The 20119-nt window shown below is 37.6% G+C and overlaps 3 protein-coding genes and 1 long non-coding RNA gene across 20 annotated transcripts; 2 read left to right on the forward strand and 2 right to left on the reverse strand.

The window, feature by feature from the left end:
* Positions 1–4219: 4219 nt before the first annotated feature.
* On the reverse strand, positions 4220–5874 carry LOC147495902 (uncharacterized). Of its 3 annotated transcripts, none has more exons than XR_015199334.1 (2): positions 5441–5874; positions 4220–4987 (listed from the first exon to the last, which is right to left on the reverse strand). XR_015199334.1 is itself a non-coding variant. In XM_086566984.1 (2 exons), exons 1-2 carry the CDS (start codon positions 5487–5489, stop codon positions 4469–4471), a joined length of 564 nt encoding a protein of 187 aa, XP_086423110.1. In that variant the 5' UTR covers positions 5490–5824; the 3' UTR covers positions 4220–4468. The 3 variants fall into 3 exon arrangements, 1 of the variants encoding a protein (XP_086423110.1); XR_015199333.1 differs by having other exon boundaries at positions 4220–5048; XM_086566984.1 differs by having other exon boundaries at positions 4220–4983; positions 5441–5824.
* A 294-nt stretch (positions 5875–6168) lies between these two features.
* LOC147495903 (squalene epoxidase 1-like) lies at positions 6169–14475 on the forward strand. Of its 15 annotated transcripts, none has more exons than XM_086564689.1 (11): positions 6169–6804; positions 6918–7042; positions 7133–7484; positions 7746–7834; positions 8044–8260; positions 8351–8640; positions 8727–9002; positions 9832–10044; positions 10522–11137; positions 11225–11371; positions 11441–11577. In XM_086564689.1, the coding sequence occupies exons 1-4, from the start codon at positions 6734–6736 to the stop codon at positions 7759–7761; spliced, it is 564 nt and encodes a 187-aa protein (XP_086420815.1). In that variant the 5' UTR covers positions 6169–6733; the 3' UTR covers positions 7762–7834; positions 8044–8260; positions 8351–8640; positions 8727–9002; positions 9832–10044; positions 10522–11137; positions 11225–11371; positions 11441–11577. The 15 variants fall into 15 exon arrangements, with proteins under 15 accessions (XP_086420815.1, XP_086420817.1, XP_086420819.1 ...); XM_086564691.1 differs by having other exon boundaries at positions 6170–6804; positions 7133–7457; XM_086564693.1 differs by having other exon boundaries at positions 6170–6804; positions 7133–7453.
* LOC147495904 (uncharacterized) lies at positions 11581–12130 on the reverse strand. The gene is made up of 2 exons (XR_015197850.1): positions 11997–12130; positions 11581–11899 (listed from the first exon to the last, which is right to left on the reverse strand). It is a non-coding gene; the product is annotated as an uncharacterized LOC147495904 (long non-coding RNA).
* A 1704-nt stretch (positions 14476–16179) lies between the features above and the next one.
* LOC147495905 (uncharacterized) lies at positions 16180–19500 on the forward strand. The gene is given in 10 exon segments (XM_086564695.1): positions 16180–16454; positions 16544–16787; positions 16858–17007; positions 17701–17758; positions 17858–17950; positions 18066–18164; positions 18584–18675; positions 18842–18901; positions 18986–19007; positions 19010–19500. Coding segments are annotated over 10 exon segments (1251 nt in total). The 5' UTR covers positions 16180–16245; the 3' UTR covers positions 19234–19500.
* The last annotated feature ends 619 nt before the right edge of the window (positions 19501–20119 follow it).

A 20119-nucleotide genomic window follows, 5' to 3' on the forward strand; every position in this document is an offset into this window, starting at 1 on the left:
AGGCACCAGGGGCCAGGAAGTAGAGGGGCAAAATCCCTCAACTCATTGCAAACTTCATTTCTATTATGGGCTACAGGTTCACCATAAATAAACGAGAAAAACCAGGGTTCTGTATGAAAATACTTGAAAATTTACCTGTCACTTGGTTTCGTGATGCCCCAAGAATCTCCAGGCCCACCCTTTCCTTCCAGAGGACTGCCAAATTGCCACTGAGTCCTATAGATGGTACTGCAAAGTGTCCACTGAACTTGAGTTGCTTACTAAGAATGCCAATACTTTCCTTACATGCTTTTGTTTTCGAGTGACATACTATATCTACATCAAACTTTCCGATTAGGTCCTTTAGTTTTTGAACTGCCTTGGTGGTACCAATCTCCCGGCAATTCCAGGCATGTATCGTCATGGGGACGAAGGCGACTGTGAAAGGACAGCCACCGCGAACCCTGGAGGAGAAGTATACATAAAACATGCTTATTCCAAGTAGTAAGATCCTTTCAAGGAATTTAAACATTTGTACGATATATGTAAAATGTATATGACATGATTTGGTCATATGGTGAATTTTAACTAACTTAAATATCCGGCACATTTTAATATACATTTTCTTTACCATGGGTTGCAAGTGAATAAGTATTTGGTCTAATATCTTGAGGCCTCGTTCTTGTGAGTGAATAGGTATGTTCCAGTACCAATGCTCCAAAGTAACTTATTTAGGGTTCCCGATGACGCTCGAAAGCACCACTTTGACTTCACTATTCACCAACATCACAATATGTATAACATTATGTTTAGACAAAAAAATACGCCCAATTTACTAAAGAAACATGAGTTTTTTTTTTTTTGCTTTTTTATTTCTAGAGTTTATGTGGAAATTGAAACACCCCCATAATTTCAAAGCTAAAATAAAATCATTATGAAGTAAACACCCTTGAACCAACCAAAATTATAATAGTATGAAGATACTAATTTCAACAAATAAGATAAAAATAAAGTACCTTCAAACCAAGCAAAACCGGGACAGTATCGATATGTTAAATTCACATCAATAACTAATAAAATATAAAACATACTTTGAAGCAAGAAAAATAGAAGCAGAATCAATGCAAGCAAAATCTAAGCAAGAGAAATGAAAACCCATAAATTAAGAGAGATGAAAAACAATTTGTTAACAATTAATTGAGAGATGAGTGAAGTATTCTAGTTACCCTACTTTAGAATATTGCACAACGACAATGAGAAAAGAGTGTGTACTGGCCAGTGAGGGAGAGAGGAGAGAAAGGGACATTCAGTTTCCTCATATAAGCGGCGATTTTGAGGTTTCCAAAAGGATCCAAAATAACGATAGAGCGCGATTTTTGGTATCCAAATTTCGCCAAATTTTCGGGTTGCTTTGATTTCCCTCTTTCGCAAAATTTTGAAATTTGTATTGATAGTATGACTTATGAAATTTGACTAAACTGATTTTGTCAACCTTACTCGATTTGGGTCAAAGTCAAACATGGTCATTTCCAGAATTCCTCTTGTCAATTCTCTGTTCCTTAAGACAGATCATGTTTATATTCATGGCCTTCTCTCTTTTTTTCTTTATAAGTGATTTTTCTGCTCCAATAGTTGTCTTGAACTCTTGATCTTTTCATTCTGGGTTTCCCACATTGTAGTCTGTATTTATTTCTTGTTTGACTTTCTAGACGATTAGAGTTGTTCTCACTTCAGTATTCATTGCATTTCAGATATGTGATTTTTATGAAGTTATCAGGAAAAATAAATAAATAATATATGGACATGCATGTTAAATGCCATACAATATAAGGTAAACAGTTGTGAGAAGGATCAATTAAGTAATAGTCACTTGCTCCCGAAACTCTATTTCAGTGAACTAGATCCAATTATTGGAGACTTGGGAGTGTAAGTAACCCTGGGAGAATAAAGGTATAAGTCCTACAACTTCATGGTTCATCCTAAACTTGTGAGCTAAAATTTTCTCACACATATGACATAGCATTCTGAAGCACCAAGGTTCATCCCTTGGCTTGAACATGTAATTCCAAAAGTTTGAGGATCATGATGGTTTTATATCCTACGTACAGTCCTTAGTTAGCTGTATTTCCTACGGATGTAGTTAGCCTATTCGATTGGTTCATATTATGAAAATTAAAGGGGTGGGTTGATTGGATTTTACATGTCATTTGGAGTTTAGGACAAGACTAAAATAACTGGTGGTACGGTATTTATTCGAAATTGCATCTACCGATTTTTACCAACTTTTTCAACTTTTTGCTTTGCTATGACGATATATCTGATACTATTTCATATTCTCATCAACTTCAGCACAAGTTGTGTCTCAAACCCCAAAAGAGCACAAAAGGGTTTAAGGGCCATACAAAGAAAATGGTATTCTGGAAAGTAGCACTAACTCCTCTGAAGAATCACATTGCAAGAGCAAGTTCAGCAACGCATCCTTCTCAACTCATCCCAGCCTCATTTCGACAATTTTGCAGTGGCAAGCCATCTGGAAAGCGATTTCCAAGGTAAACAGACTCAACTTCTTATTTCTAGTGTTTAGCTTGAATGAGTTTTTAATTTTCCATTTCATTGCTTCAAAGAAGTTGTGTTTTGAAAGTTTTTTATAATATTCCCCACTGGCACTTTCTTCATTTCCCAGAATTTTCAGTAAAGAGCTCAAACTTAGAGAAGGTTCAAGTGAGGGGAAAGTTTTATATCCAGACATGGTAGACATAGAGAAGGTTGGAATGTTCTTTGAGCGCTTTAAGCTCAAATGTCTTAAGAATGGGGCGAAACGAATCAATGCCGTGGTACTATGGAGTTAGTGTGGTAACCCACGGCAACAAAACACAGTTGAAGAAGAGGTTGAAATGTTGAACAAGGAGGTTGCGTTTAAAGATGCTGTTCGGAAAGTTATTTTCAAGGTGTTTACTGGTGTGGAGAAGTGTCCGTTAGGGGAAGAGCCAACTGTCAAATGGATTTTGGAAGATAGAATCGAATCGGAAGATGAAATGGCGTGGGATGTTGTTGTGTCCGTGGACTGCATCAATGGTATAACTAAAGAAGAAATGGTCATGATCAGCCAGAAGGTTATTAAAAAACTCGCCTGGATTGTTATTACAAATACGGAAGGGGGTGATCTACAACTACAAGGTTTTAATCTTTGTCAGGGTAGTTTCATTTGTTCAGTTGTTCCTCGGTCGTTTTTTGGAATCCAGTCTGATTATCCTGTTGGTTGTACTCTGTTTTGGGAGCCATATAAGCCTTAGATTTTATGAGTTGGCCGGATTTAAAATGCATTATCTGTGGGGATATGATGTAATCGTCAAGTTTGTGACAAACTGTATTTTGGTCTTTGATTTGGGAACTTTGTTGTATTGATCCATACAATGATGAATTTGGTAAATCCGTAAATGGCATACAGCCCAAGTTTACTGCTTTATAACATGCCTTTAAACATCTCTTCCTGGAAATTTCTTGAGCAAATGTGACTGGCTTAGGTCAATCGTATTTCATATAGAATACAATCTACCTAGAGTTGACTTTGCACTATGGATAATTATTATTACTGCTGTGTCCATGAACTTCGTGCTGTAGACAGCTTAAGGATGTTGTATGTCTTAATCACCAGATAGAACAGTAGGGTAAAGAGTTTAAATGCATCAACTTATCAGAAATCGTTTTGAGAGAAAAATAATTAAGTGGCCTCGATCAGCTCTTTCGTACTATTGAGTACGTAATATCTTTTCGTTTTAATGTCATGGTGGCTGGAAAGCTACCTAGGGACCTCTCCCAGGATGTTCCTGACGAAGGAAGTGGTCAACAACATGAGTGTGAGAGATGGTACTCTTATCCATCCATCTGAATGAGCTGAAGTCTGTGCATGAAGTCACGAATACTGGCTCACTGGGGATAAAGCCCAGTGCTATTGGATATAGTATCTTTAGTATGTACCATTGGTAGATCAATGAGCGACCAAGTGATGATTAAAGAGGAAAAATCATGAGAACATAATGACAACCGTTCTCGAGTAGGAGTATATAATGAGGTCGATGCTCTACTAAATCAGTCAATCAGAAAATAGTACTGATTGGAAAAACACATTTACGCCTGAACCTGCAAGCTGAACTGGGGAGTCAATTACAATTCTCTTTTCACTAAACCTATTTGAATGTCCATATCTCAGATATTTGTGCCACACGCCTAAGACTCTGCAGCCAACATTAAAACTTATCCATAAAGAATTCTTTAACTCTACAGGCATTCAACTACATTATACTGTATAAGGCTCAGTTTTCAAGATATACAGTTCCTTTGGGTGTGAAATAAGGCTATGAAAATCATCTTTAAAAAGACCAACTGCAACAGTAAAATCAAAGAGATGCCTGGGAAACTACAATTAAACTCATCCTGGATAGTTACAAGAATTTCTGAAGTATATACTGCATACATGGCAGCGTACCTATTATTGCCCAACTGCCGTGTCAACATCAGCATTACGTGGCGGCCTCCACTTACGATTGAACTTATCAAAGCTCCTTGTTCCCACTACATTTTGTTTATCCAGCTTCTCATCAATGAGGTTTAGCACCTCTTGCAATCCGATCCCCATAATAGCAGAGGTTTCCAGCGGTTTAACATCTTGACAAAGTAAATCAGCATCCAACACATTATCGTCGGAGAACTCGCCTTGTGTGTTATTATCAGTCTTCAAGCCCTCAGAGGAATCATTCTCTTGATCATCCACAGCCTTCCAGTCTTCCAAGGAATCTTGTTGGTCATCTACAGCCTTCCAGTCATCGAAGGAATCATTTTCTCGTTCATCTACATTCTCTCGACACTCTCCTGGTGTCAGTTCACTCACCGAATTATCCTCATCAACAATCTCTTCAGACAATGTACCTGATTCTGTACCATTATCTGCTTCGGTGAGACCATACTCATCTTCAGCATCACTCAGAGCACGTTCTCCTCGAAGATCTATCTGAGTAAATTTGAGACTTCAGTTAATACTTAATACTTCATCTGATGCAGCATCTGTCTGACTGAATCAGAAGTATATTAAGTTACCAACTTTGTAAAATAAAAAAGGTTGAATGAAAAGCTCAAGAATGAACAATAGGTCAAGATACTACATTAATAATTTTCTCTTTCATTTTTTCTCAAGTTCCTAAAGTTATTGACTAAACCATATATGACTTCGATAAGCATCCAACAATTTGCTTGTATTTTAGCTGAAAGAATATAGCTCAGTCAGTCTGTCAGTATCCACAACAAAAACAAATAAAGATTCGTCAAGTTAATACCTACCAACTCCAAAAAAAATCCGCATAACCTCAAGAGGGATTCTCATAAATAATAATTAAAAAAAAAATCAGAAGATTGAAAGAATAAATCAACAAACATGAAGAATGATCGACAGGACAAACCGACGAACCTTTGATGGACTTCAATTCTGAGATTGAACCAATCTTTAGTTGAAGCATCTGACACAATATATTGCCATTTCAATAAGCTTCAGTTTTTGCTACTTCAACGATAGTGAAAGGATCGGCAGTAGAGAGACAATTAGGGATATATGTTTGTTTGTTTTTGTTTTTTTTTTTCTTTCAGTTTTAGTTTTTCTAAGAGAGAGCAAATGATGGGAGATTTGGGAGAGAGAAATTGGCGCATAAGAAGAAGATGAAAAGAAGAAAAGAGACGGCTGGTTTTCTCGTATTTAATTTCGGCATAAATGGTAATTATTTGGGCAATCAATTATGGGTAAGTGGCGAACAATTGAATAGGTGCGTATAGTTGATTTCCGACCTGAATTTACACATACGCCCTTAAATTACTATATAATCTTGAGGGTATAGATGGTAGTAAATTATGAAATGACTAAGTAGTCCTTCTCAAAGGCATTGAATAATTGATTTTAATATTTGATTAAGGGCATTTCATGGTAGAAAAAAGGTTGGTCTAATTTAAAGGTCCATGTTAATTATGGTATACTATACTAATAGAGATTAAAGGGGTGGGTTGATTGGATTTTACATGTCATTAGGAGTTTAGGACAAGACTAAAATAACCGGTGCTACGGTATTTATTCGAAATTGCATCTACCGATTTTTACCAACTTTTTCAAGTTTTTGCTTTGCTATGACGATATATCTGATACTATTTCATCAAAGACCATTAATACTCAGTAGTTGAGAATGCTCCCAGTGACCCACGTCAGCCCCCCTTTTTTCTCTCACACTGACACATCAGATTTTATCTAAAAAAATGAATTCTACGCCTTTTTTCAATTGTTCGTAGCCCAAAATAGTTAAAAACCTATTTCTATACTTTCAAACTCTCTCTCTTATTCTTCTTCCAAAATAATTGAACTCTGAAGAACAGACAATAATTTCTTCTGAGAAGCTACCACAAATACAAAGATCAAGTGATGAAGAAGAATGCAACTTTCAAGTAGTTGTCCTTGATCTTCATCAATAAAGTCTATAAATTTCGACGAAGAAGAAGAACCATTAGAGAAGAAGAAGAAGAAGATGAAAAGATTTCTGCATTTGAAGATAACCACACAACGTAGTTGAACAGGGAAGAGATATCTCCACCACCTTCATCTTCAAGTCCAGAAACACTAGAAACATTAATTCAAACTCTCTCAAGATGACGCCTTTCTCAGAATATCCTCCTCTGAACAGATGACGCCTTTCTCAGAATATCCTCCTCTGAAGTGTTCTTAATGACTTTGCGAAAGTATGAAAGCATGAAAGCATTATTGAAGGTGAAAAAAGTTCCTGTGCCTTATAACTGGTATTGCCCTTTTCTCTCTTACCTGCGGTCGTCTCGGACTCTCGGCCAATTGGATGCTCACCTATTTATGCTCTTTAAAAACAACGATTCAACTGTCTTAACACTTTTGCTAGGTATCACAATCAGTATCTACAAAATGCCTTGCAACAGTTAAGGTTAGAGTACCCTAATGTGGCAATATTGTATGCTGATTACTATCAAGCTTCTGAATGGGTTCTTACCAATGGTCCACAACTTGGTAAGTTTATACACTGAATATGTCTGAAGCAATGTCAAGTTCTAATTAATTAATTCTAATATTAACTTCGTTTCTTTTTCTGAATTTTAGGATTTGAGGATGGGTATGTTGGAAATCCTGAGGATTATGTGGATGCAGCTGGATATGAACAGTTGTTGCAGAATTTAGCTGAGCTTGATGGAGCTAGAAAAGGAGTTCCACCTGCGTCCAAGTCAGCGGTTTCGGCGTTAAAGAATGTGGTGATTGCATTTGAGGAAGAGGGGTTGATGTGTTCTATATGTAAAGAAGGTGTGCCAGTTGGGGAGAAGGCGAAGAAAATGCTGTGTGGGCATGGGTATCATGGAGATTGTATTGATACTTGGTTGGGGTCGAGGAATACTTGGTTGGGGTCGAGGAATACTTGCCCTCTTTGTAGGTTTGAGTTGCCTACTGATGATCCTGAGTATGAAGAGCATTATCTATATTAAAAAGGACTCTGTTTTTTTTTTTTTGGTGTGGGGGGTAAAAATGATGTGCTCGAATAAGCGATTAGAAGATAAATGTCTCAACGCATGCGATATGATAGCTGCGACTTCTATTTCTATAGCTTTTAAGCTCTTTTATTTATTCTTTAAATGGGGTCAGTGAGTTTATTAAATGAATCTCCAATTCAGTCTCACCTATCGCCTAATATAGTAATGTGAATTGAATTGTATAAATTCAGGTTCCTAACTGCATAGACAAACTTGCCCAAGCAGGATTGAAGATTTGGTTACTCACAGGAGATAAGAAAGAGACTGCAGTCAACATTGGGTATGAGTGGTTTTCTTGCACAGTTCGTTTTTTATGGTTATCCTTAATTCCTTATACCACTACACTTACCTTCAGAAAGAGTTCGTTAGTACATGCTAACCTTTTTTTTCACTAGAAAACATGGCCAAGCGGATGGACCGTACTGATAATTAAAATGTATGTTCATTATTGTATTTACTGCGTCTGAATATCTTTGTTTCTTCGTGTAGGTTCGCATGCAGTTTACTTCGGTATGACATGAAACAATTCCATTTGAGCTTGGATGTCGGAACTAAATATGAGAATCAGAAGGTGCACATTGTTGAGTACCTAATTGCTTTTGAAATCTCATTGTGACTTTGTAAGGATATATAGAATGAATACCATATTTGAGTTGGCGATAGCGGTGAAATGGCCAATTATTTGAAGACCGTGGTAGCTCCTCAGGTATATACTAGCTGGTGTACGTGACTTTTTACATCTTTTAAATTTTTTTTTTTTGAAGGCATTACTTACTTGGCAACATTTGCATTTCAGGTCCCTCCTGAGCTATATGATTCCTTCATAGCTGCAATTGATAAAGGACACAAAAACAATGCCAAACAGAAGCATGCCAGCCGCTCCCCATCTGACTCCCGGTGCTCTATTAATGGGAGATGCATTCAACATGTGCCATCCTTTGACTGGTGGAGGGATGACAGTAGCTTTATCAGATATAGTTGTGCTACAGAACCTTCTCATGTAAGGATATATAGAATGAATACCATATCTGAGTTGGCGATAGCGGTGAAATGGCCAATTATTTGAAGACCGTGGTAGCTCCTCAGGTATATACTAGCTGGTGTACGTGACTTTTTACATCTTTTAAAATTTTTTTTTTTGAAGGCATTACTTGGCAACATTTGCATTTCAGGTCCCTCCTGAGCTATATGATTCCTTCATAGCTGCAATTGATAAAGGACACATAAAAACAATGCCAAACAGAAGCATGCCAGCCGCTCCCCATCTGACTCCCGGTGCTCTATTAATGGGAGATGCATTCAACATGTGCCATCCTTTGACTGGTGGAGGGATGACAGTAGCTTTATCAGATATAGTTGTGCTACAGAACCTTCTCAAACCTCTGCGGAATTTGAATGATGCGCCTTCACTTTGCAGATACTTAGAATCCTTTTACACTCTTCGTAAGGTAAACTGGGTTATTTGATGGTATCTTCCTGAATAACTATGTTTAAATAGGTACAGTCCCCATTGTTTGAAGTAAAGACGAAAATAAATGAAAGGAAAAGAGTGAGATTTGGCTACAAACTTAATTAAGAGATAAATCTGGACGGGACGTATAAGTTATTGACTTCTACTATTCATCCAAAATAATTATATGTTGACTGCTAATGATATGCCCCTTCCCGTCTTTTAATAATCTGGACGAAAATCATAGTGTGTGCAAGCTTAGCATGGTGACTTTCTTCACACTATCAAGAAAATCATAGTGACTTTCTTCACACTTTCGTCAAGAAACAGAGTTGGCTTCTTCAATTCATTTTGTAATACAGAGAGATCCACGAGTGTGCTTTCCTGAATTTCATTGTTCAACAAGAGTGAGTGGAGCCTAAGAGTGTGCCTGTATAAGCTTTCTGCTTGGTGTTTGTTCCTGATCAGATCAGCTTATTATTCCATCCAGTCTATAATATCAGTTCCTACCAACTAAAAGGTCATCAGCTCTATATATACTATATAAATTCTCTTCTTCACTTCATGTATAATTAACATCCATGGATGGTCATCGCCTTATAATGTAATGCTGTCAAAACCAGCTCCATAGTTTATGTGGTTCTTGGGTATACTTGCTATATGCAAATTGGCATGAGAGTTGGAAAACGATATTTTGTTTATCGTTTTGCTTAGGACACGGGTGTAAAAAGGCTATTGCTGTAGTGGAAACTTCATGTTTTTGGCAAAGTCTTCAATTCATGATACTGTCGTGGAGATTACTGATGCACAGGTCTTCTGATTCATAGGGCCTGAAAGATAACTCCAGTCGCGCCTTGATTGGAGTGAAAAGAATGGGAGAACTCGACTCAAAGCCATTCCAGGAGTCTTGCAAGCGTAAGTATTCTGCAGATGAAGCTGATGAGAAGGCTTTAGTGCTGTGTTCACAATGGGAGGAGTACTTAAAGGACCCAGATTGGCATCCATTTAAGATCATCCAAGTTAAGGAGGATGTTCATCAGGTATGTCTTCTCACTCTTCTATGACAACTGATACTTCCTACATACTGTCTATATAAATGGGATACGACTATGCTTCACTTTCCCATAAACATCAGTAGTCATGGCTGTCTTTAGTAGTCATCTCTATTGATGATATGCATAATTGTATTATATGGACTTGATGTCCGTACTTCCTCACCAAATGTTATTGTACGCTCACAAGAATGCGAGTAGGTTGATATATAATTGGCCAAACTGATAGGTGAATGTAAAGTATTTTTGTTCTAGCAACTGGTGGTTAGGCCAGGCTTCTTTTCCGAGGCATATTTATAATGAAACAGATAAGATATTTAAGTATGTTGAAGGTGCTTTTGTAGGATTTTGTGTTTTGTTGGTATTAGTTACGATGCGACTTTTATAGGAGTATAAAAGATTTGGCTTTATATTTTGGTTTTCAGTAACCACGTTAATATGATAAAAATGGCATTCCTAATGCAGGAAATTGTTAACGAGACTAACAGTCTTGAGCACTTTTATCAATTTTGTTTGTCAGCACCTTACGTAGGACCACTGAAAACACTGCTTTTGGGGTTTCACCCAAAGAGCTAGCTACTTATTTCCTTTTCAGGCCAACAACAAACATTAGAGTGAAGATAAGATCTCTGTGTGCTTTACCTTTTGAATTTGATATAGAGGAAAGTGGCAGACCAAATATACAACCAGCAGTACCTGCGCTCTCCGCTCCATATTCATTTACCACACCACCACCATATAGAATTGTGAAATAAAAGCATTCAGTAGAATGAGACGCATTGCCATCAATAGAAGTCAATCTAGCCTGAACCTTAAAGCCGACTTTGACACAAGCATCACAGGATCAGGAATCTGAGAGGTCAGCTTGACACGCTGTATCGATCTGCGTGGTTGGTCCCAACCTGTCAATCCAATCCTGCTTAGTCTCAATACCAGCACAAATATGTGGACCTGTCTGGAAACGCTCAGGGCTGCCGAAACACGTGGAGGCAATATCAGGAGGAAGAGACAGAGACTTGAGTTTAGATTGGAAGTCTAAGACGCAGGCAGAGGCGGCTGGAAGATCAGGAAGTTGAAAGAGGTAGGTTTCTATTATTATATGTTTTATAATAATAATGTACTATAATTTTGCCACGTTTAGAATAAGATTGAATGTATATTTTGACAGGCTTCCGAGAAAGTTGCCACAGGAGAATTGAGTTCTGCGGTTGCTATTGTTAGACCTCCTGGACACCATGCAGAGCCGGATGAAGCAATGGGGTTTTGTTTATCTAACAATGTTGTTATTGCTGCCAGTTATCTTTTAAACCAAAGGGTATGCCATATTTTATTCGTTTTAAGTATACTATATAGTTTTGTAATGTTATGTATCTATTTTTTTCAGCCAGAGTTAGGTGTTAAAAAGATATTGATTGTCGATTGGGATGTACATCACGGGAATGGGACCCAAAAGATGTTTTGGAAGGATCCTCGGGTGTTGTACTTCTCAGTTCATAGGTATATAAGTATGACTCGGTAAAACTCTTTTGCAAATGCTATCCTTCATTTCATATATAATGTGGTTTTTGGGGATTCGTAAAAAATTCACTGAATTTACCTTTCTTATTCCCTCAAATTCCATTGTTTTAATTTTGATCGCTCTTAATTGGATCATGAGGAAGTCACTTCCTTCAAATGTTTCCCAGTACTGTTCTGCAGAGGCATTAGGCATATAACAGTTGAACATACCCCAAAAGTTTCCAAATGGAGCTCCATAAAGATGGCATCTGCTGAGCTTTTTGGCCTAAATCGCTATTTTGTGAATTTGTACACTTATGTGTGTCAAATTTTCCTTCAGGAGTTCCTGGAGAAGTAACAAGTTCCTTGAGTCCTTAGATCACCATTCAACAACATTCAATCCCCTATTTACCTTATTGCAGTAGACAGAAAGAGAAAAGTACCAGTAGAGTGGCTGGAATGGACTGTTCTTGATTCCTTGAGTGAAGCCAACTTCTCAACAAGTCCACGCTCTGTATCACTATCATTGCAGCAAATAACAAAGAGTATTGAAGGAACATACTCTTGGGGACAGTAGCATATAAAACAAAGAGTGCTCGAGAAAAGAGTTGAACCTGATGTTTTTGGGATCATGACACTAACAATGAAGTGATGATCACCCCGAATAGACGGTTTCTTGAAGTTAGGAACCCCATGGCTGACAATTTTACCATATCTCCAGGCTGAATTCCAGGAAAGATTTGAAGATCTTTCATGCCCTCAACTGTTTCCACCTGATATTCATGTAAGAATGCCATGTCAGTATATACAATATATAGAAGAGCACAAAGTCATACAAATAACCCATATACGTAAAATTGGGAATTTGTAAATTAGTAAACGTTATACAGCTAATTCAGATATAGAATTCCTCATATTTATAGGTTCTTTATCTCAAATATGTGTAAACTCTTATTCATATCAAGAGCATAAATAGTGTGCCCACTATGTTAGGAACAAGGTTCCAGTTGGTTAGAATTGAGGTTCAGAGGAGCTTCCCATCTAGAAGAGTTGCCGAAAAGCTATGTGCAACTAAGTATGGGATCTTCTGTACTATTAAGGGAAGGTAGGCACCCCAGGGCGGAGGGGGTGTCCTATTCATGAACTAGAACGAATTAGTGTACAGTAAACCGAGTAGTCATTTAATACTTATAAATTATGCAGTGTTATTGAGGTCAAGACAATGTCTCCAGCATCCAAATCTAAGGCCAAGGACAAGTCATCTGCAAAAAGACAAAAGGAACAGCCCAAGGCTTCTTCCAAGCCTTCTCCAAATGGAACAACAGGGAGTGGCATAACAGCAAGTGCATACAATCCACTTTCACGAACATTTCATACCCTTGAAACAGCACCTACTGCATCCTCCCCACAGCAATGGCCGATTCCGGAATATAGATGAGACAGATGATCATTCAGGTAGCTCACTTGGCACTGGGGTTGAGTATGATTCTGTCTCCAACAATAGTATTTGTAAACCCTTTGTTGTCTCCATTAAAACCTTAACCGCTCTCACTCTCCGATATTCAATTTATCAGCTAATCTATTGAAAAGCTAAAGATTCATTTATATTGGCTTACGAGGAGGAAGGTCAGTCAATACTCTGCCAATGGTAGGTAATGCAACTAATGGTAGATAGATAACGGTAGGTAATGTTGTATTGTAGTTGTTAATAGTTTGATAAAAGTAAAAATAGTTAATCGTGAACTATCAATGTAGCAGGTCCGGCCGCAGGCGGACTAATTGGCTAGTATTCTCATCAACTTCAGCACAAGTTGTGTCTCAAACCCCAAAAGAGCACAAAAGGGTTTAAGGGCCATACAAAGAAAATGGTATTCTGGAAAGTACCACTAACTCCTCTGAAGAATCACATTGCAAGAGCAAGTTCAGCAACGCATCCTTCTCAACTCATCCCAGCCTCATTTCGACAATTTTGCAGTAGCAAGCCATCTGGAAAGCGATTTCCAAGGTAAACAGACTCAACTTCTTATTTCTAGTGTTTAGCTTGAATGAGTTTTTAATTTTCCATTTCATTGCTTCAAAGAAGTTGTGTTTTGAAAGTTTTTTATAATATTCCCCACTGGCACTTTCTTCATTTCCCAGAATTTTCAGTAAAGAGCTCAAACTTAGAGAAGGTTCAAGTGAGGGGAAAGTTTTATATCCAGACATGGTAGACATAGAGAAGGTTGGAATGTTCTTTGAGCGCTTTAAGCTCAAATGTCTTAAGAATGGGGCGAAACGAATCAATGCCGTGTACTATGGAGTTAGTGTGGTAACCCACGGCAACAAAAACACAGTTGAAGAAGAGGTTGAAATGTTGAACAAGGAGGTTGCGTTTAAAGATGCTGTTCGGAAAGTTATTTTCAAGGTGTTTACTGGTGTGGAGAAGTGTCCGTTAGGGGAAGAGCCAACTGTCAAATGGATTTTGGAAGATAGAATCGAATCGGAAGATGAAATGGCGTGGGATGTTGTTGTGTCCGTGGACTGCATCAATGGTATAACTAAAGAAGAAATGGTCATGATCAGCCAGAAGGTTATTAAAAAACTCGCCTGGATTGTTATTACAAATACGGAAGGGGGTGATCTACAACTACAAGGTTTTAATCTTTGTCAGGGTAGTTTCATTTGTTCAGTTGTTCCACGGTCATTTTTTGGAATCCAGTCTGATTATCCTGTTGGTTGTACTCTGTTTTGGGAGCCATATAAGCCTTAGGTTTTATGAGTTGGCCGGATTTAAAATGCATTATCTGTGGGGATATGATGTAATCGTCAAGTTTGTGACAAACTGTATTTTGGTCTTTGATTTGGGAACTTTGTTGTATTGATCCATACAATGATGAATTTGGTAAATCCGTAAATGGCATACAGCCCAAGTTTACTGCTTTATAACATGCCTTTAAACATCTCTTCCTGGGAATTTCTTGAGCAAATGTGACTGGCTTAGGTCAATCATATTTCATATAGAATACAATCTACCTAGAGTTGACTTTGCGCTATGGGTAATTATTATTACTGCTGTGTCCATGACCTTCGTGCTGTAGACAGCTTAAGGATGTTGTATGTCTTAATCACCAGATAGAACAGTAGGGTAAAGAGTTTAAATGCATCAACTTATCAGAAATCGTTTTGAGAGAAAAATAATTAAGTGGCCTCAGCTCTTTCGTACTATTGAGTACGTAATATCTTTTCGTTTTAATGTCATGGTGGCCGGAAAGCTCTCCCAGGATGTTCCTGACGAAGGAAGTGGTCAACAACATGAGTGTGAGAGATGGTACTCTTATCCATCCATCTGAATGAGCTGAAGTCTGTGCATGAAGTCACGAATACTGGCTCACTGGGGATAAAGCCCAGTGCTATTGGATATAGTATCTTTAGTATGTACCATTGGTAGATCAATGAGCGACCAAGTGATGATTAAAGAGGAAAAGTCATCCTTCCTTTCTTCATGGTGTGAGCAGAGTTACAGGGGTTGTATATCTTAGTAGTAAATCATTAGAACGATACACAAAAAAAAAAAGGTTTTCCAATCAAGTTTTATAAAAGTGGACTGTCGTCATCCCGGTCTCATGGGATACAAGGATTGGAGTAAGTGATGAAATTTTGGGATGGACAGTAAATGAAGATGATCATTAGATCATATATAGAGTTTATTAGGCAAAAAAGTATCCACAGTGTTGCTGAAGCTGTCTCTGACAAAACCATGAAGTGCCAACGTCGTACACAAATTAATCAAGTGAGCGGAGCGAACGTTCTGGACTGATATGGGTATGTGGTCAAAACGTCATTTGGTTGGTTTCTGTCTATTTCCATCTCTTCTCTTCGTCAGTAACTCCACGCCCTTTCAATCTCTCCCTTTCCACTCTCCACGCCCTTTCAATTCTCCGTTCACGCCCATTTCAGTCAGTGTTCTAAAAAACGATGGGCGGTAGTCGGACGGTGGGACAACACCTAGCGCCTAGGCCTTCTAGGCAGTACCTAGACGGGTTAGGCGCTAGGCGGTTTTTTTTCATAATATATATAGTAAATACACACATATACTACAATAAATGAAGAAAATCATTTACCATAACTCAAAAAATAAACATAGATAAAAATACTTATTACAAAAATGAGTAATAGTTGAGAAATATTGACTTCATATAAAAACATACTCTTTGTTATAGTGACATATAATTTACATTAGACTTAAGTCTTTTAAACTCATTCAAATCTTAAATCTACACGGGCCTTTATTTTTCGACATTTAATCATTCAAAAAAAAAAAAAAAAAAAAAAAAATCTGGATCGCCTAGAGGCTACCTAATCAGTCTGCCTAAACCCGTCTAGTTGGTCCACCGATTTTTAAAACGACTAGGACCTAGGCGAGTCGGTTGGGCACCGCCTAGCGCATAGAGACCGCCTAGATTTTTAGAACAGTGATTTCAGTATACTAGTTTATTATCCACTATTAAATGGCGGGCCTTAAAACCCAAGGCCCACATTAAAAGGCTTTCGTGTCGGGTCGGATCCGGATCCACAAAAAGAACAGTGTTTCCAGACTGTTCAACTAACTTGTTTCCTTGGAGAAGGGGTCGTTACTTTCTATATATATATAAATTTATAAAGTATAAACCCCACAAAAACCCTCACTTGTTTTTATTATTAAAATCTTGGAAAATGAATTTAAGATCTCTAACAAAAAATGCAGCAACAATAACAAGAAGATGTTATACAACAGCAGCATTAGTTCCCTATTCGAGCCCATTCCTTAAATCTTCTTCTACACCATCCCTTTTTTCTTCTCCTCACTTTAACCCATCTTCTCCCTCATCCCTTGTCCGTCACTTCCGGGCTAGTGGTCGTTCTGGTGATGAGCTTAGTATGAGGTATATCCTATTATTTTTATTTTCATTTTATTAGCTTATTTGCTTCCAGATATTTTTAGGGCTTTACATTGTTGTTTTGTGTTTATTAGATATGAGCTGACACCACCAACCAATTGGGGTATTAGAATAGTCCCTGAAAAGAAGGCTTTTGTTATTGAACGATTTGGAAAGTATGTAAGGACTCTTGATTCTGGGATTCATATATTGATTCCTGTTGTCGACCGAATTGCTTATGTTCATTCACTCAAGGAAGAGGCCATTCCTATTCCAGATCAATCTGCTATTACTAAGGATAATGTCAGCATCTTGATTGATGGAGTGCTTTATGTTAAGGTATAATAATAACTACCTCGGCTCGTTTTGTTCTATAACTTTGGTAATAATAATGGTGTCTCTGTTGTAGGTTGTGGATCCACACAAGGCATCCTATGGTGTTGAGAATCCCATATTTGCTATTATTCAGCTCGCTCAGACAACAATGCGTAGCGAACTGGGAAAGATTACTTTGGATAAAACATTCGAGGAGAGAGATACACTGAATGAGAAAATTGTGGTAAGTTGAGTCTCGACTCTCGAGTCTTTTGATCTACTAGTAAGTTAGTTTCTTTGAGAAAAAACTGCATCATATAGGAGTTATATGTTTATATGCTGTGGACCTTGTTTCTGATCAAAATTTGGTAGATTGTTACTGGCTTCCTGATGCAATTTTGTCGTTTTTTTTTCCCTTTTGGTTTCTTTTATCCTAAAATGTACCTTATTAAAACTTTTATGTTTCTAATTCTGTTTCCCGAATATGAGAATATGTCGTCAATTATTCTTTTTGTTGTGTATCATTTTTACTGATGACGTTTTCTTTTAGTTGGGAGATTGAGATTGAAATTCTAATTACTTTTTTCGTTTATTCTCCAATTGATCCCTGGACTATGTTGTTTGTTGTACCTGGGCTTAGTGGCTTATTTTTGGCTTTCAGTAACATGTTATCTGGGCTAGTCTTGGGATGAGATTCTTCCTCCCTTTCTACTTATCGGTCATCTAGTTTAGACTGACAGAGTTACAGATTCAGAAACATACTTGAGAAGGTTATGTTAGTTTACTTGCCGCAAGCATGCTATAGGGCTTCCAATTATCCACCAAGTTGCCTTCAGGACCACATATATGTTTTCATACTGCATATCTTGTAGTCATTCTTTTCATCCATCTTCAACCAGCAATATGTTGTTCTATGATTGTCATTTATGTGTTTCAGGAATCAATAAACAGTGCTGCTCAAGATTGGGGTCTGAAATGTCTTCGATATGAAATAAGTAAGAGATCATGATAGTCATTTAATTAAGTGTTCATTTTTCTTACTATTTCCTTCAGAAATGTTTATAATCTGCTTACTATGTTTTCTTCCTTTGTAGGGGATATTAGTCCTCCACGCGGTGTGAGAGCTGCTATGGAGATGCAAGCTGAAGCAGAGCGTAGAAAAAGAGCTCAAGTTCTCGAGTCTGAAGGTGTTTTTTTGTGAAACTTAGTAGTTCAAAATCAAATACTGATACTTGTTGTAGAAAAATATCAGTCTTCTTGCATCATTTAACTGTTTAACATAGTTTGTGTATGATCTAACAGGAGAGAGGCAGGCAAACATTAATATTGCCGATGGAAAGAAAAACAGTGTAATCTTAGCGTCAGAAGCTGCAATGATGGATCAGGTTAATAGAGCTAAAGGTGAGAGGTTATGATTCTGTAATACTTTTGGCATGCGTTTCTTTTATGTTTATAATATGTGTATACTACTGCATATCTTTAATATATCATGTTACAGAAAAAATAGCTAATGCAACTAGTCCTGTGTTAGACAGGACATGTTTATCTTGCACTTGGTTCTGTTGGGCCACTTTTTTCCTGTGGGACAGTTGAACTGGTTTTCGTTTGTTTGTTCATGGTTCATGAACACGATAAATAAAATCTCTGTTTTCTGATTGATAAAGTAACATTATATCACTTCAAAAGCTGCATGATACTGTAAAGCTGACAACTGAAAGTAGTTCCTTGTCTAATTCGTAATTCTGCTATTCCTTTTCATCTGCCTTTTTATTACTTACACATGTGTTCTTTTGCAACACTATTACTTCTCAATCTATCAGGAGAGGCAGATGCCATACTTGCTAGAGCACAGGCAACTGCCAAAGGAATTTATCTGCTTTCGGAAGCCATTAAAACAAATGGTGGAGTTGAGGTCTGTAGTTGCCCAACCTTGATTGCAATGCTTTTAATTCTGATTTATCTTATAAAGAACTGCATTTCATAAAGAATCATTAGGAAGAAAAAGAGAACAAAAAGATTTTTAGTTTCTCAGCTTCTATATTTGCTTTCTCTTAAGGTTCTGACTGACCATTTTGCAGGCCGCAAGTCTAAGAATAGCTGAGCAATACATTCACGCCTTTGGTCAAATTGCCCAAAAGGTGAGTAATGAACCCTGTCAACAGTTATAATATCAATCGGTGGAAGTTGCAAAAGTTTTATATTCATTCATTTTCTTTTTGCAGGGCACAACCATGTTACTCCCTAGCACGCCTTGAACCCTGCCAGCATGATGGCTCAGGCCATGTCAATATACAAAACTATGATTGGTGGTTCTGGTGACGGCGCTGGCGAGAGCACCCATTCTGGTTTATTGGACACCAAGAGAAGGGATGGTTCCAGTGAGACGAAGGAAGGTGATTCAAAGAGTGCAGCAAAGTCTAACAGCATTATTGGAGAACCTGTTTTCTCGCTACAGAATAACAAGAAATGAGGAGCTGATGCATAAGATTAGTGGTTGAAGTGAGAACTTTCTTTTCGACTAGCTGAGTCAAGAACTCTGTTCTTGTAGTTCATATACTTTTACTTCCCCAGTTCAAATCTTTTCATGATGAGTTTTGTTTGTAGGTCAGACATCCATTTCATTTTGGATTATGGTAGAATTTAAAGTGAATCACAGATCACCTTAATCGTAAAAGGATAAGATTATGGTGTTTTCTGTTTTCTCATTCAAAAATATAAAATTGTTCTCTTGATATAATTTGTTCTCCTGATGTAATGATAGGGAGGGGGGGTTTCTGGCACTTAATTGCTTTATATTTGTTGGAAGAACTGTTTCCTTGATCATTGCTATCTGGATTCTGGACCTACTGAAAATGGATGCGTGGATGTTGTTTTCTAATGCTTTTCTACATTTTAACAAAGGGTCTCATTTTTTAAGAGAAATGATGAAGGCAGATTGATTGTTGCTTTTGTGGCTACTAGGAAAGCCTGTAGAATCTCACTCTAGGTAAGGCAGGTGCATCTATCAGGATACGGCTCAGCCTCAACCATAATAGGCTGACTATGTCCATATTTGTTGATTTTTCAGGTGTCAAAATTTGAACTACCATGTTAGTCCTCCCATGCTGCTTGGTAACTACGTATTTCATGCTGTGTTTGACTAGTTTAGGAAATCAATTACTCGTTGCGTGGTGCTTAATTTGACTGTCCATGTATGGTAAGTTGCAGTATAAGCAACGAAGCAGAGAGAAGCTTGCATTGACATGTTAAATCTATATTGTAACAGCAAATTAGCAAGATCTTCAAAAGAAGTGTTTTGCTTACTGGTTCCTGATTATCATTTTGTGATTAGCATATAATTTAACACGTAAAAGAGA

This window comes from Coptis chinensis, chromosome 6, assembly GCF_015680905.1.
Source record: "Coptis chinensis isolate HL-2020 chromosome 6, ASM1568090v1, whole genome shotgun sequence".
NCBI classification, from domain to species: Eukaryota; Viridiplantae; Streptophyta; class Magnoliopsida; order Ranunculales; family Ranunculaceae; genus Coptis; species Coptis chinensis.